The sequence below is a fragment of the Thermobia domestica genome, chromosome 4 (assembly GCF_964235325.1).
Source record: "Thermobia domestica chromosome 4, izTheDome1.hap1.1, whole genome shotgun sequence".
In the NCBI taxonomy this organism is placed as follows: domain Eukaryota; kingdom Metazoa; phylum Arthropoda; class Insecta; order Zygentoma; family Lepismatidae; genus Thermobia; species Thermobia domestica.
The window spans coordinates 300022101-300036832 of NC_137457.1; the positions used below are offsets into that span (position 1 = coordinate 300022101).

At 36.5% G+C, this 14732-nt stretch overlaps 1 protein-coding gene across 1 annotated transcript; it reads left to right on the top strand.

The window, feature by feature from the left end:
• The first annotated feature begins 5114 nt into the window (after nucleotides 1-5114).
• Nucleotides 5115-5603, top strand: LOC145683184 (E3 SUMO-protein ligase ZBED1-like). Its single transcript, XM_081754548.1, has one exon. It carries the CDS (start codon nucleotides 5115-5117, stop codon nucleotides 5601-5603), a length of 489 nt encoding a protein of 162 aa, XP_081610674.1.
• The last annotated feature ends 9129 nt before the right edge of the window (nucleotides 5604-14732 follow it).

Genomic DNA, 14732 nt, shown 5'->3' on the forward strand with positions numbered 1-14732 from the left:
AAATATGGTACCAATTTGTTTTCTGCCATCGTTTAACTTTGTGGGTTCTGTCATCCCATCCTCGTCGCCAATTGTAAGAATTATAAAAAATAATCTTGTACCGTTATAGTCGCTTATTCTTTATTATCAACATAACAACTTTCAAATCCTCGACCATAAAATCAATTCATCTGGTAAGCACAAAAACAATCCGTGTACTATATATAAATATCTTACTAACACTTATTTACCTCTATACAACTCTATTAACTTTCTCAAATCACATATACATCTGGTAATCCCACAATTCATCAACTACGGAATCGACATTTCTATGTACCCAAACGCAATATATTATATCTGGTTACTAACAACAAATCTTCAGATATTTTTGTCTAACCGTTAAACTAAGTGGCGTTAATCACATTGTCGTGTTTGCCAACTCCACATCTGGCACTAACAACTTGGCCTTTCACGCCAACCCTACACATACCATGGGAACGAAAGTAAAATTTAGCAGGCTGCACCATGCTAATCAAGATACAACTTAGTTATTGCCCAGAACACACAAGACAAGAAATGTCACGGTGGCTACACCGTGAAACATTCACCTCTGGTGTGTATGGTAGTCGGTTCGATCTCGGTTAGTGCCATGTGAGATTTGTGGTGGACAAACATCGAGTGTGTGTGTTTTCTCGAAGTTGAATTGTGTCCTACCACTTTCTTCATTCCACTAATTTTCCCATCATCATCCATTCGGAGTGAGCCAAAGTTGCCTAAAAGTCTTAAAAGATAAATTCAAATAAGCTCACAATGCAAGGACAAATAGTTTACAAGATAATATATCTCTGCTCTTAGTTGCCTGAGGCTTCTCGACCATGGCTTTTTTTTTTTTTTTTTAACATTCTGAAACATTGAAATTTGCTTCACCAGTTTCAATACACGAATATACAGTAAATTGCTCATAGGTACGTCGAAGATGAAGACACTAATGTGAAATAATGTTTATACGACAAGCAAAGTTCGATGTAAAGGTGTCACTATCCCGTATACTATGAGGCCAGTTGCTTTATAGTGTCGGTGTATATATATATATATATATATCATATATTCCAGCCTTTAGGTTTCACAGTGTTAACCCATACCAATCCAAAAACTGCTTTCCATTTTAGCATTTTTAGATTTGTTGCAATTTTTTAAAGCTTGTAACCAGATAATTTTATTGAGTAATGGAAAGTATTTGATTGAAATTTTATAGGTTACTGCACAGTAAGCTCTACTTAAAATGCCATAGTAATGGGAGCATAGGAATCAGAGGAAAGAATGCTTGGGGCCAGTCTTCACCTCCATGGTACAAATCTGTTTGAATACCCGCAGGGTGTATGTCGCTATATGGTGGTTGCCCCGTTTGTGTAACAAACTCATGACAGTACACCCAGATTAGCTAGTGGTCTAAAAAATTGATTTTTGGGTGGCCATTTTGGATTTAAGTTTTTTATATTGTCGTGATCTATTCGTAACCATACAACGTACATCTTCACACCAAGCCGAGCGGTCTGAGGCGATAGACCATCGGCTTGAAGGCCCCGTTTTAAGTCCCGGAAGGGTCATGTGTATGGATTTTAACAGCAGTTATTTTTACGTATTGTGTCAGGTGGCGAAATCGTAAGGGATAAAAGGATTTCAGTCTGAAAAATTTGGAGAGAATATCTTCCCCAGGTTACTTTTCTGGGAGTAAGGAATTAGTAAAAATATAGGATATACATTTTATAGCAAGGTTAAAATATGGTTTGGGTATCCTATTTCTTTTTCTGTTAATTATGTTCTTCAATGTTCGAATTTTGATCATTCTCATGATATTTTCTGCTTTGAACGGAGCTCCATGAATATTATACCAAATGTTCTCTAAACTTATCAAGTTCGAAAGGTATTATGCGCCTGTAAGAAACCATTTCCGAAGATAATTCAGGAGGGAAGGATTCCTCTCCTCTCAACATGGAAGCAGAGGGCAATTTCGCACTCTGGTCAGATCAAACATTTCCGCATAACAAAACAAAGTCCCCCTGTAAAACAACTCCAGTGTTATTGTTAGTATCATAAATTTGCTGAAAGCAAACAATTTGAAGGGTTCGTCGACAATATCTTTGCTTTCTTTGTCCTTCGCCCGCCTTCTAAACGAAGAGGTGAATTTTACAACATGACTGCTGTAAGCGAGCGATTGGTAAAATGGTAAAAGTGTTTATATATATATATATATATATATATATATATATATATATATATATATATATATATATATATGCGTGTGTGAGACAGAGAGAGAGAAAAGACAACATTTTAGTTGCAAGATGACGTACTTCAATTGTCATTTTCGGTTCATTTAGCAAAAAGAATACCGCCAACTCAGCCAGAACTTTCAGCTACAGCCTGTGATGAGTGTAGACCTTACCCAGTTTTCAAATTGAATGGCTGGTGGTGGTAGTTCGGTTTCTTGACCTTGTAAAAATCTTCCCTGTCTTTGTTTTGTTTGTCATCATTCCAACCAAAAATAAAAAAAAAGAGAATTCCTGAGTTTACAGCAAGGGAAATTTGGGACAAGAGATTAAGGATGATATTCCTGGAAGCTTATGTATCACGATTGTTTCATTCAATAGACAGAGGACACTTTTGTATGATGGCTTTTCAACATGTTTTCTCACAAAGGGGATTTTCCTTTTGCAATCTATATGACCGCTGGCAGCTTCAATCTTCGCCTTTCCCGCCAGCGGTTCGCATTTTCGAGACACGAGACGAGACGAGACATTTCACGAGACGTCTCGTCTCGTCTCGTGTGTCGTCTAAAAGAGTTCTGTCCCGTCTCGTCTCGTTTACGAGACGAGACGAGACGAGGCACGAGAAATGTCTCGTCTCGTGGCAATGTCTCGTCTCGTGGCAACACTAAACAAGATTAACAAAAATATTTTAATTGCGCTTTCGTGTTTCATTAATAGGAAACTTACTTTAAACGCATCTGATCAGGGCCCCCTTATGTCTCCTGTCCCACCACTGCGTGATCTGCGGTGGCAGTAGTTCCGCCACTGCAACAAAATATGCTTTAGTTATATATTGAGTCTGAACTGTGGGTGCGTAAAGTTAGGGTAAGCGGTGTCACCGCCTCGACCCCACGTTCCGAGGGAACCGGGTCGGTATATGCATGCTATCAGGCCCGTAGACAGAATTTCATTTCGGGGTGGGACATTGTTGAAAACACCCTGGTAATTACATCTTTTGCGCTCTTTTCCTGTATCTGTGTCCACCTTTTGTTCTTTTTGAGGAGATTTCGGGGGAGGGAGGACAAGTCCCACCCATCTCACCCCTGGCTACGTCCCTGTATGCCATGATTGTTCATGAAAGGGTCCCGATGTACTTCACTGGCCTTAGGCACTAGTTCGCCTTACGCCGCTACTGAATGGTCTGAACTGCGCGGTTTCTGTTAAATTTTTGCATTGACCGTTAGCTGACAAAGGGGCCCGGTGTTTGACATTCATAAATTAATCCCTTCCCCCCTTTTTTCTATTTTATTAGTAGAATTAGTTTTACAGGGTGCGACGGGGTACAATATTGTTACGGAATTCACATAACCGTATACGCAAATGTATTTCCGATAACCGGGACAAATTATATTCCGCGAAGTGTCTATTTTTTTCCAAGTTAAAGAATTTGAAATCCAGACGAAGAGAATAAAAAGTTGGGACGGAGGGCGATAGACCATAAAAGGGCCTTCGAGACTTTCTTATTATTGGACGAAAGCCATTATGGATTCTACAAATTATCAGTTCATTATTATTATTATTATTATTATTATTATTATTATTATTATTATTATTATTATTATTATTATTATTATTATTATTGGTGCTGGTGGTGATTCTTAGAGTGCATCGTCCATTGAGCAGAATGAAATTCCACCGAGAATACGTGGGAAATAATGAAGAATTGGACCACCCTACAAATTGAATTATCTGGATCAGAAGCAAATTGTTGGATCGTTTCTGCAGCAATTAACATTCATAATTCTGTAGTTGATTAGTGCACATAGAAACGTAGCTACGCCACTAATTTTCTTATTTTACTCTACGTCACTAATATTTGGAATTCGTATTACTTTTAAAATCACCTTTCTTTCGTGAAAACTGCTGGAAAAAAATCTCTTGGAATAACAAGTGGCAGTGTTGAAAGAAACCATGTGCAAAACATCTCTTGATTGTCTTGGGAATTGAGTTGTGACCACTGGAAATGGAAGAGGGATTAATAATTCAAAGTAACTCACTATGCAACAACATGCACTATGCGAATTTCAAAAGCAGGTCATTTACCTTACTTAAAATTAGAACAGGGAACACCTTTTGTTCAATATCTTGGGAAAACTTAAAATCCAAGTACATTTGTCGTTTATCGTCAGTTTGAAGTGATCTGGAAGTTCGAGATACGTGTGTGTGTGTGTCTATCAGCATCGGTCGTTCTTAGCTTTATTTTCGAAAGTGCTGTGGTTAGCAGGTGGTACTTGTGTCTGAAAACTTTACTTCTTCACTCGAAATACGTAGTATTAAATTTCTTGTAACTTTTCAGTGTTTGTGATGGTGATACTATAGTTGGATTTCTGAATAGTGTGTTTTTATTGGTGTAAAGTATTTTTAATTATTTTTACTGAATACTTTTGAAAATTATTACTTTGTTAGATTTCGGTCTGCCCCCGATATATTCATAATGGAAAATCCACGAAGAGAAAATAGGAAGCGCAGTGCCTGGTGGAGTTATTTTACTGAACAGCCCAATAACAAAGCCAAGTATGGAATTTGCTCCAATGTTATATCTTTCACTGGAGGATCTACGTCAAATCTTTCAAGCCATATGGCGAGGAAACATCCATCCAGTGGCATTAAGAGATGTAGTAGTGACGTTGTACCTGATCAAGGCCAACATCCTATGTCCCAGCGAACAACAAGCCAACCATCTTTGCCCCAGCCAACAACAAGCCAACAATCCTTATCCCAGTCAGCAAATCCTAACGTTTCTCAACCCGCGACTTCACCACTTTAAGATTGTCCAATCAGTCATATGTTTCGCAATATATTCAGAAGCCAATTCCGGTAAACATGAGCAAGAAAATAGACCAGCAGCTTGTGAAAATGGTTGTCAAAGAATTTCACCCATTCAGTTTAGTTGAAGATGAGGCATTCAAGAAATTTGTTGGCATGCTGAATCCAGGGTACCGCCTTCCATCTCGAAAGACGCTGTCGTCCACATTGATACCAATGTTATACAACGAAACAATGGAGAAAGTTAAGATAGAACTTGAATCAGCGTCTGCAGTTTCAATAACCACCGATTGTTGGAAATCAATGCACAACGAAATTTTTCTGGCTGTGACTGCACATTTTATCAATGAAGAGTGCCAACTACGGTCATTTTTGTTGGACTGTTCAGAGTTCAGTGAAAAACACACCGCTGAAAACATAATTACTGAATTAAAGCGTATTTTCACTGAGTGGGGCATTCGGGACAAAATAACAGCAATTGTGAGTGATAATGCCGCAAAAATTGTAGCAGCTATCCGTCTGGGTGGGTGGCGTCATGTGGCATGATTTGCCCATAGTGTTAATTTAGTTGTTCAGGCTGGGATAGATGAAATAAAATCTGTACATTCAAAAGTAAAAAACATAGTAGAGTACATAAAAAGAGGTCTACAAGCAGCAGCAAAACTCAAACAGTATCAGCAACAGATGGGACTTCCGGAGCTCAAACTGAAGCAAGATGTGATCACTAGATGGAATTCCACATTCGATATGTTTCAACGTATTCTGAAATTGAAAGAACCAGTGCTGTCTACCCTGGCTATCACCAACCCGGGTATCGAACTACTTACAAATATTGAATGGAGAATCATTGAGAAGGCATGTCAAGTTTTGAAGCCTTTTAATGATGTGACACAAGAAATGAGCTCCGAAAAGGGAGTGACTATTTCCAAGTGCATATTATTAAGCAGAACACTAACAAGACATATGGCGAAGATGGAAGGAGAAGAAAATCAACCAAAGGATGTAAAAAAAAAAAAAAAAAAATAGTAACGACGCTGTCACAAGAACTACGGAAACGATTTGGAAGAGTAGAAGACATCCAGCTATTGGCAGAGGCCACTCTCCTTGACCCTCGTTTTAAGAAGCAAGGATTCGACGACCTAAATGTGTTCTTAAAAGCAAAGGCGTCTATTGAGCATAAAGCGAGAGGAGTTGCTATAGCTTCAACAGAGCAAGAAGAACATTTTCAGCAATCAAACAGCGCGGAGACATCCGAACTCTGGAGTGATTTTGATGCGAAGGTATCCAGCTTAGTCATTCCTGGAAATCCCACTGTTGCTGGTATTGTTGAAGTGGACAAGTGCTTGGTGGAAACGTTAATAAACAGACGAGAAAATCCACTGCTATGGTGGAAGGAAAGGCAATATGTTTACCCTCGCCTGTATCAAATTATGAAACGCCGGTTATGTATAATGACTACATCTGTCCCATGCGAGAGAGAATTCTCCAAAGCAGGCCAAATTTTGACAGAGAGAAGAAGTAGGCTCAAAGCATCAAAAGTATCTCAAGTGCTTTTCTTCAATTCAAATATTGAGTAACAGCCACCCTCCATTCCTCTTTATGTAAATATATTTGTAAATAGACAAAATAGTAATTTCATTTTATGTAGGATTTATTAGCATTTGACACGGATATTATTCTAATTCTAAATTAGTGTTTCGCCACCTGTTAACTCCTTTAGTGATCTATTGACTGTAAAATGTGTAAGTCCGCGTTATTTTTCTGTCAAGTTAAGCCACTCAACCGGGAACGGTACAAAAATTGTATGTTGAAATTTGAAGTTCGGCGAACTTTTTGGATTTCTGGCTGGTAATCGACATCTAATCCATTCTAAAAGGTAAGTTTCAGTATTCCTTTTTTAACATTGCTAGATGGAGTGGGTCAGTGAGTCGCGGGTCAAATTTTGAGTTGTTAGTCAAGGTGAAGAGACCCACTTTGTCCCACCACACAAGCAGTGGCGGATCAAGAAGATAAAAACTGGGGGTACACAAAATACTCAATGCCAAAAATATGTATGTACTAGCTTCATTATGTTGGTCACTCAACAAAATGGGGGAGGGGCTAGGCCCACCCGGCCACAGGCTAGATCCGCCTCTGCACATAAGTGTTGCTATATGTGGTACTAAAAAAAAATAGTGGATTTACGAACGTAGATTCTTGCTATACAGTGCATCATTGGCTTTCAAACTTAGCACATACTCAGTGCTGCTTGAATGTAAAGGTTGTTGCTGCTTTCAGTTAAAAAAAATAAAAAAATGTGTGTTATAATGATGTACATCTGTAAGAGTAGGATGGCCATATTGTAGGAGGAAAACAAGTAGAATTTCTAAGTGAAGACAACCAAATTCAGTACGAAGAATAAAAACATAGGTAATTATAATTAATTACAAAAATAATGCATAAGTAAAGTAATTGTTACCATAATTCTCACTTCTCATTCTTCAAAATAATTACTAAGAATCAAATCAAAATTTTAGAATAAATTTAAGGAATTAGGGATTTTCCGTCACATTATATATTTATATGTAATTATATATTAACACATTATAATTACCCATGTTTTTATTCTTAGTACCTAATTTGGCTATGTTCCCTTCAGATTCATTAGAAATTGTACTCTTCTGATAGAAATTTAGGTATTTCTGATAGAAATTTAGCAGTAAAATAGAAGTCTCCAATTTTCTCTCTCTTTCTCTTTTCTTTTCGTTTCGTTTTTAATTTTTATTTTTTTATTTTCACTTTTCATTAGTAGTCTGAAATGGAGGATATGACCAAAGCTCTCTACTGGGTTTATTAGAATGTATTTTAGATCACTACGTCCAATGAACACTACCAAATTTGCAAACAAACCACGCGGAAACAAAGCATGCGCGTTAAACTTTTTACATTATCCTAGATGTGTCTCGGAGTCATACAGTTCTACTGGAAATTGAGTATGCAATCGATTATGAAAGTGACATAATGAATGTTTAAATCATCCTCTATATATTCGAATAGTTCTGAAGAAATATGTGAAAATAACCGTTATTTCTATATTACTGTTGGATTTCTGGAAACGGAAACTTTATAATGTTAGGTTCTTTCCTTACTACGTTTGAATTCCACAGTTTTATCTGTTCTCCCTTTTCTTTTTCTTCTTCTTTCTCTCTCTCTCTCTCTCTGCTTTATTTTTGAATCTCTGTGTAATAGACATCCATTGGTTTAAATTTTTGTATGTATGTGTTTCAGTTTCTCCCTACATCAACTTATGAGTCTTGTTTCGTCTCGGTTTTGTTATTTCATTTTATCGAAACTAATACATGTGTAGTTTGAAATCAGAATTGCGCTCATGTTCTTAGCTAATTTTATTTTGAGAGAGAAGAAAGGAGGAGAGAGAGCGGGGGTCTCTTTACCTGATACGATTATGGGATAAAAGGTGTATATTGGGTGGCCTAACTGCACGGCGTTAGCTGTCGCAATTTTTTTGATGGGGAGTGTACAGGCTAGGATATGAATAAAATACATCCAAAAGACAATAAAGCCGAACCTTTGTGTGATTGGCTGTACAATACTCATTTACAGTTGAAGTAGACTCATACATCAATTGACACCAACGCCACACTCGCAAATTATGGTAGTTTGAAGAAAATTTCCCGCGGCACAGGGAGGTATAGGAAATAGGGGAAAACGGAAGATTTTACGAATATGATATAAAATGTAGGGAAATTTGCTTTTCAATAGATGTAATTTTAAGCACTATGTAAGTACGACTAAACGCAACGTCATTCTTTCCACAGTCCCACCTGCACGTTTTGCTTATGGATTTGGTTGCATTATTACAGTAGAAAGGTTGCTCCGTTTAGGGCATCATTACAGTAGAAGTCTTCAAGGTTGCTCCGTGTTGTTATAAACAGTGTTGCCGCATAGTGCTTCGGTTCAATGACCACAGTTAAGGGTTGAGAAAGGTCAGCATAAATCTGGGGCTGAGAGGTAAACTATGAAAAGTCACTTTTTGGACGAAATTGAGTTATCATGTTATGCTTTAGTTACATTAATACGAGGGACACTAGGAACGTTTTGAGATGTGCACAACTGGAACGCAGGAAGTGAATTTTTATCCGTCAATAAACAATCGACGCAATTAAACAAAATATTGTGTTGCAAACACTTTTTCGCTTCTCCTGTGAAATTAATATTTTACGACTTATACTACTTTACTTCTCAGCCCCAGAAATGAAATGCACATTATCGAGGTTCAAACGACTAGGCTTTGGTTGTCCATTGGTCCAAGCAGGGCGGGGGAGGGGGGGTGAATACTAAGAAAATACGGGCGGTACAAATGGAATTTTTGACCATTTCTGAGGGAAAATTTAATTTAAGTTGCTAATATCACGGCTCACAATCGCTTCCCACTGCTTAATGCTCACTGTTAATGTCGATTGATCCAGCTGTCACTCGCCAACATTATCTTTGTTATTGTTTTTTTTTTAAATATTTATAATGATGTTTTCCTCTTTCAATAGTACTTAATTTTTCATGTAATATTAATGACTGAAAATAAATAAATAAATAAAAAAGGACAAGTGAACCATTCTTTCGGAAAAGAAAGTTACGAAACTTGAAAGAAGATAAGAGCTAAGCGAAGGCTCTAAGAAAGTTTCTTTCGACTTCTAGACAAAATTTCGAAAATGTTAGTCATACAAATGTTAAGGAGGGGGAGTTGTCAATACTAGTTAGTATTAATGAAGCATCTACAAGTCGACAAACTTTTCAAGCTGTAAATTTGCAGTTTATTACAGAAATTTAATTGTTACATTAACCTTGAATCACCAACGGGGTGGGGGTGGGGCCTCGGAGGCCCTCAAATTATTTTAGTTACATGTTGTAACATTTTTAATTGCATAAAAAAATCTAAAAAAAATTGATATTGTCCAGCTTGACCCCATTCATCATAGAACGTACATGCATGGTTTTCAGTGTTTTTTTTCTATTTATAAATAAAGTGCTGTGGGCCTCAGAGCCCCCCCCCCCTGGTAGTACTGAGGGCTACGCATACGCTAATTGTCATATTCCAGTGTTTTGGCTATTTATTTCACTTTTCTTTGAAACAATTTTGGTATTACAATATGCAGGTCCACTTTGAGCTATTATTCTGGTGCAGTGTTGCCAACTGCACATTCTAAAAATTTAGTAAATACATTTTTTTCTGATTATTTTTTGAACCTAAATATTTTATTTTCTATTAGTTTATTCCTTGAACCCCGCTAACACCTAAATATGTCACTTTATATTATAATCACACACATACTCATATATATATATCAGAAAGAAAGAAAGAAAGAAAGAAAGAAAGAGAATCAAGTTTCAATAGTGAAGGGAAAGAACTATGCTGCTGCACCTCTGGTGTGTTATCAAGTATTTTTAATAATAGAATCTACAAGCAGCAGCCTGCAACACTGACTGGAGACTCATATTTCATAGGAAATTGTCAGTTCGTTACTCTGTGACTCTGACTGTATGTGGGAATCTGCAGCAGCATTGGAACAATGGCAAATCATGCTCTTCGCCAAAGTTCAATTGAGAAAGTACTTAAAGAAGCTTTAAATGAATCTGACATAGAAAGTAGTGAGCTCGAATATAGAAAGGTGGAAATACCCCTGTCAAAATTTAATGCAAAAGACAGTGATTTTAACATTTTATTTGATAATGCAAATGGAACAAATGGAAGCAGTGGTACGTTCCTTGCAATGAATCCCTTGTAATGTTCATGATGTTGTAGTAATGTTAGTTTACAAAACTGACAGACAAGTCGTAGTGTGTTTGCGCACGTTTTCCATGTTCATTCAATAGATGCAAAAACCTGACGTTGTGCTACTAGAAAAATTTAACTTGTGTTGGCAACACTGCTTCTCTCGTGACATCCCCTATAATATCCAGTGAATGTCCTTCACACTGTCTATCATTTCGCGGAAACAAAATTTGAAAGAATTTCGCCATTCCAAGGATAACGAGGATGGAATTATAAAAGATTAATCCTGAATTCATTGGAATACTGAAGTATACACCACTCTTCCCCATTCTACCCCACTTTACTGCACCACCACCAAAATGCTTTTGGAAGCCGCCTTTGTACACATACTACACTGCTCTAAGTCGCTATTGATGTGTTTGATAGTTTTTCTACACAAATAAATAAAATAAATAGGTCATAGTTACTGTCATAAATAAAAATGGTAACTTCAACAATTACACACATATAGTAGGCAACACTGTACTCAGAAACCTAGTAAAATAGAGAATAAAAACATATGTCTTAGACATCCCAAGTTCATATCAGACAAGATAAATTATTTTCCGTGAGAAATAATGACCATTATGCTGTGGGCTTCAGAGGCCCCCGGTTGGAGTTCCATGTAACCCAAAAATACCTTGGTGTTCCTAGGGTTAAAATGGAATGGGTACGGCCTCTTCAGTTACAAATCTAAGTTAAATTTAATATATTTTAAAATTTGTTTGAATACAATCAGCTTTCACGCTTTTTGTGCACATACAATATAACTGGAAAGGGTAACTGTAGCCGAAATCGAAACTGTAATCGAAAAGTTATTAGGATTATAACTAACGCATTTGTTTTTTTTCTTTTCAGAATTCACAATAGCGTATACATATGCTCGTTGTACAGGGTGTCATAATTCTCCATACAAGATGACTAATGTTTATTTTTTTATTTTCCAGGTAGTAAGTCTCCATACAAGATAACTAATGTTTATTTTTCATATTCCACGTAGTAAGTTTCCATACAAGATGACTAATGTTTGTGTTTTACGTATTTTCCAGGTAGTAAGTCTCCATACAAGATGACTAATGCTTATTCGGGATTGGGATCATCTTAAACAAAGAATCAGTGCAGCTTGCAAACAAGTAACAAGTGCAACATTGACAAATGTTCGTCGGAATTGGTTGGAGCGCCTGTCATTTTGTCTCGACATGCAAGGGAAACATGTGGAACATATTTTATAACTGTAGTGTAGTATTATCATCGTTTGTATGGACTCACCCTGTATTATAACAGTGTAACAATAATTATTAATCAATTCTCTCGCATTAAATTCAGATGGAGCGATATTTTTAAACATTAGAGTTTTGATTATTAGCTACTAGTGTTCAGGAACACAGACGGAGGTGGTCCGACAGTCTGGATCCCCCAGAACTTTTAATTTTTAAGAAAATTAGCACAATTTCAGGGGACCAATATACAAAATTATTTGCATTTTGCAAGCTACTCCGAAAAATCTTCGCTCCCAAAAGAGAAATCTTAGATTCGCCACTCTTTGTGTTTACATTGTGATAATCATTGCTTGATTTCGATTGTTTATGTTGGAAAGAGACAACAAAGAACTGAATTGTCAGTTGGGCAGATTAAGAACGTTTAGCGGGAGGGTATCTGATTTTGAAGTTCCGCCACTCGAACGAAGACACATTAAATATCGATTAAGGCATACACTTTTGTCATTTGTCGTGTATTAAACAAGTTCACTTAAAATTAATAGAGAATTATTTTAGATCAACTATATCTCAAGAACAATTAAATCGACTAGCTTTGATGGCCATTGAAAATTAAAATGGCCGAAATTAATGAAATGGATATAGATGCAATAGTATAAGATTTTTTGCTAAATTGAAAACCAGAAAAGTGTCTTCATAACATGAACTTTCCAGCAACAAAGAAAACTAGAAATTTGGCTAAGTACCATAATAGTATCACTAGAAAATACTATGTAAATATATTTTCAATGAAACATAAGAACATACCTCTTTGTCAAAATCAAACCTATGTTAATGTTAAACTTGAAGCTTATGAGTTTTATTCTGTTTCGAATTTTATGTTTCAATTGTACTTGTCAAACAACATCCTAGGAAAATATTTTAGTTGTATCTTGTGCTTACTAAATAAAAAATTCTATTAATTATTAAGATTGGAAATTTGTTCAATATTCACCCACATACAATTAGTTATAATTTCGCCATATTTCGCCAATATTCACAGGGAGACTACAGACATTGAAGAAATTTGCAATTGTAACAACTATTTGAAGAATTTTTGTCTATTACAACGTCCTACTGTTTTATTATCATTTAGGCGGGAGCTCCGAAATATCATTTGCTTATACTTAAGACATGTCTAGAACCGGCCCTGTCCGAATTAATGGATCCGTGGCATACGAGAATGCTATCATTAGAAAGGCTGGTTCATTGTGAAGACACACAATATATGCTTAAAATATAAGGTAATTGTATTAGCAGAATCTTCTAAACTAACTTTATGATGATAATAGTATTAATAGTGCTAAAAATAATAATGATACATGATAATATTAATAATAGTAATTTCGTTTTTCAATATGTCACAATATGGGTTGAATCTATCTTCATACCTACTAATTGTATTTAAACAGACTTTTGTACATGTGTAGCTTAGGATTTGCCGTCAGTCTTCCTTCCAAAATTTCTTTTCCGAAAGGAAGGTGATTGAAACTATAAGAGGGCTTCACTCGGACAAAATTTGATAAACTATGTATTCTGCACCAGTGTTAGAATGGATCATAAATTTCGTGACTCGTGACATGGAGGATAAAGAGGCAATCAGACCCAAGACCCACCATATTCAGTGACCCCGGGCAGACTTGACTCGGTCATAAAACGTCATCATAAGGCTTATACATGCGGAATATGTGAGGTTATTAATGTAATCAGAACAAACATAATTATCTCCTCTCATTGCCTCTTCAATAAATATATTTTTTCTCACTTATTGTTTGTGCCAGTGTGTGTCAAAAATTGTACTGAAAGATAATTGCAAGGTTTATTAGAGTATAAACGCGTAAGAATCACAGAAGAGGTAAGATACATGTTTCACTTACGACAGATCGCTAAAGTTAATAGAGCTCTAAAACTTGTCGTTTAGAGGTTTCGTTAATACTTTTTGTATAGGTTATGTTCAGAAACCACGTATAGGAAATCGTATAAACATGAAATTGTACTTGTGAACACATGAAATGTTCAAAACATGGTACGGAATCTTGATTAAGAAAAGTAATGCTGAAAATGAAATAAATGAATGTTCGAGATAGAGCACTGAAAATCGTTAGTCAACTATAAAATTGTGCAATAATGCTGCAGTGATGATATTTCGACTCCTTCTCAGTATCTTGCAGGTCACTGGGTCTGGGTGAATCATCTAATCTGCTTGGTTCTCCTGGTCTGTTCGAGTCACTGGATCTGACTCAATCATCTGGTCTGCTTGAGTCTCTTGATCTGTTCTTATCACTGAGTCTGACAGAATCACTTGGTCTGTCTGGGTCAGCGGATTATGAAAAGCCAAATCCAAACCCGGATGACAAGTACAAAACTCGTCACTCATGACCCGTTCCGTCAATGCTCTGGGCAAGAGTGACGTGTAATCGAAATTAATTCATCTCAACTCTTTGACCTTTGCTACAATTTCCTTCTAAAATCTAATAATTATCAAAACAACAGTAAAATCTGATGAACATGCTTATGAAACGCAGAGCCGAAGCGAGATGGATCGAAACGTGCCACCGCCCAGGGCGACAAGTCTAATGGGCAGCAAAATTAAAAAAGAATATTATCAAAATA

Excerpts from the sequence above, each read along its gene's own strand:
- LOC145683184 (XM_081754548.1), top strand. The coding sequence starts at position 5,115 with ATGAGCAAGAAAATAGACCAGCAGCTTGTGAAAATGGTTGTCAAAGAA.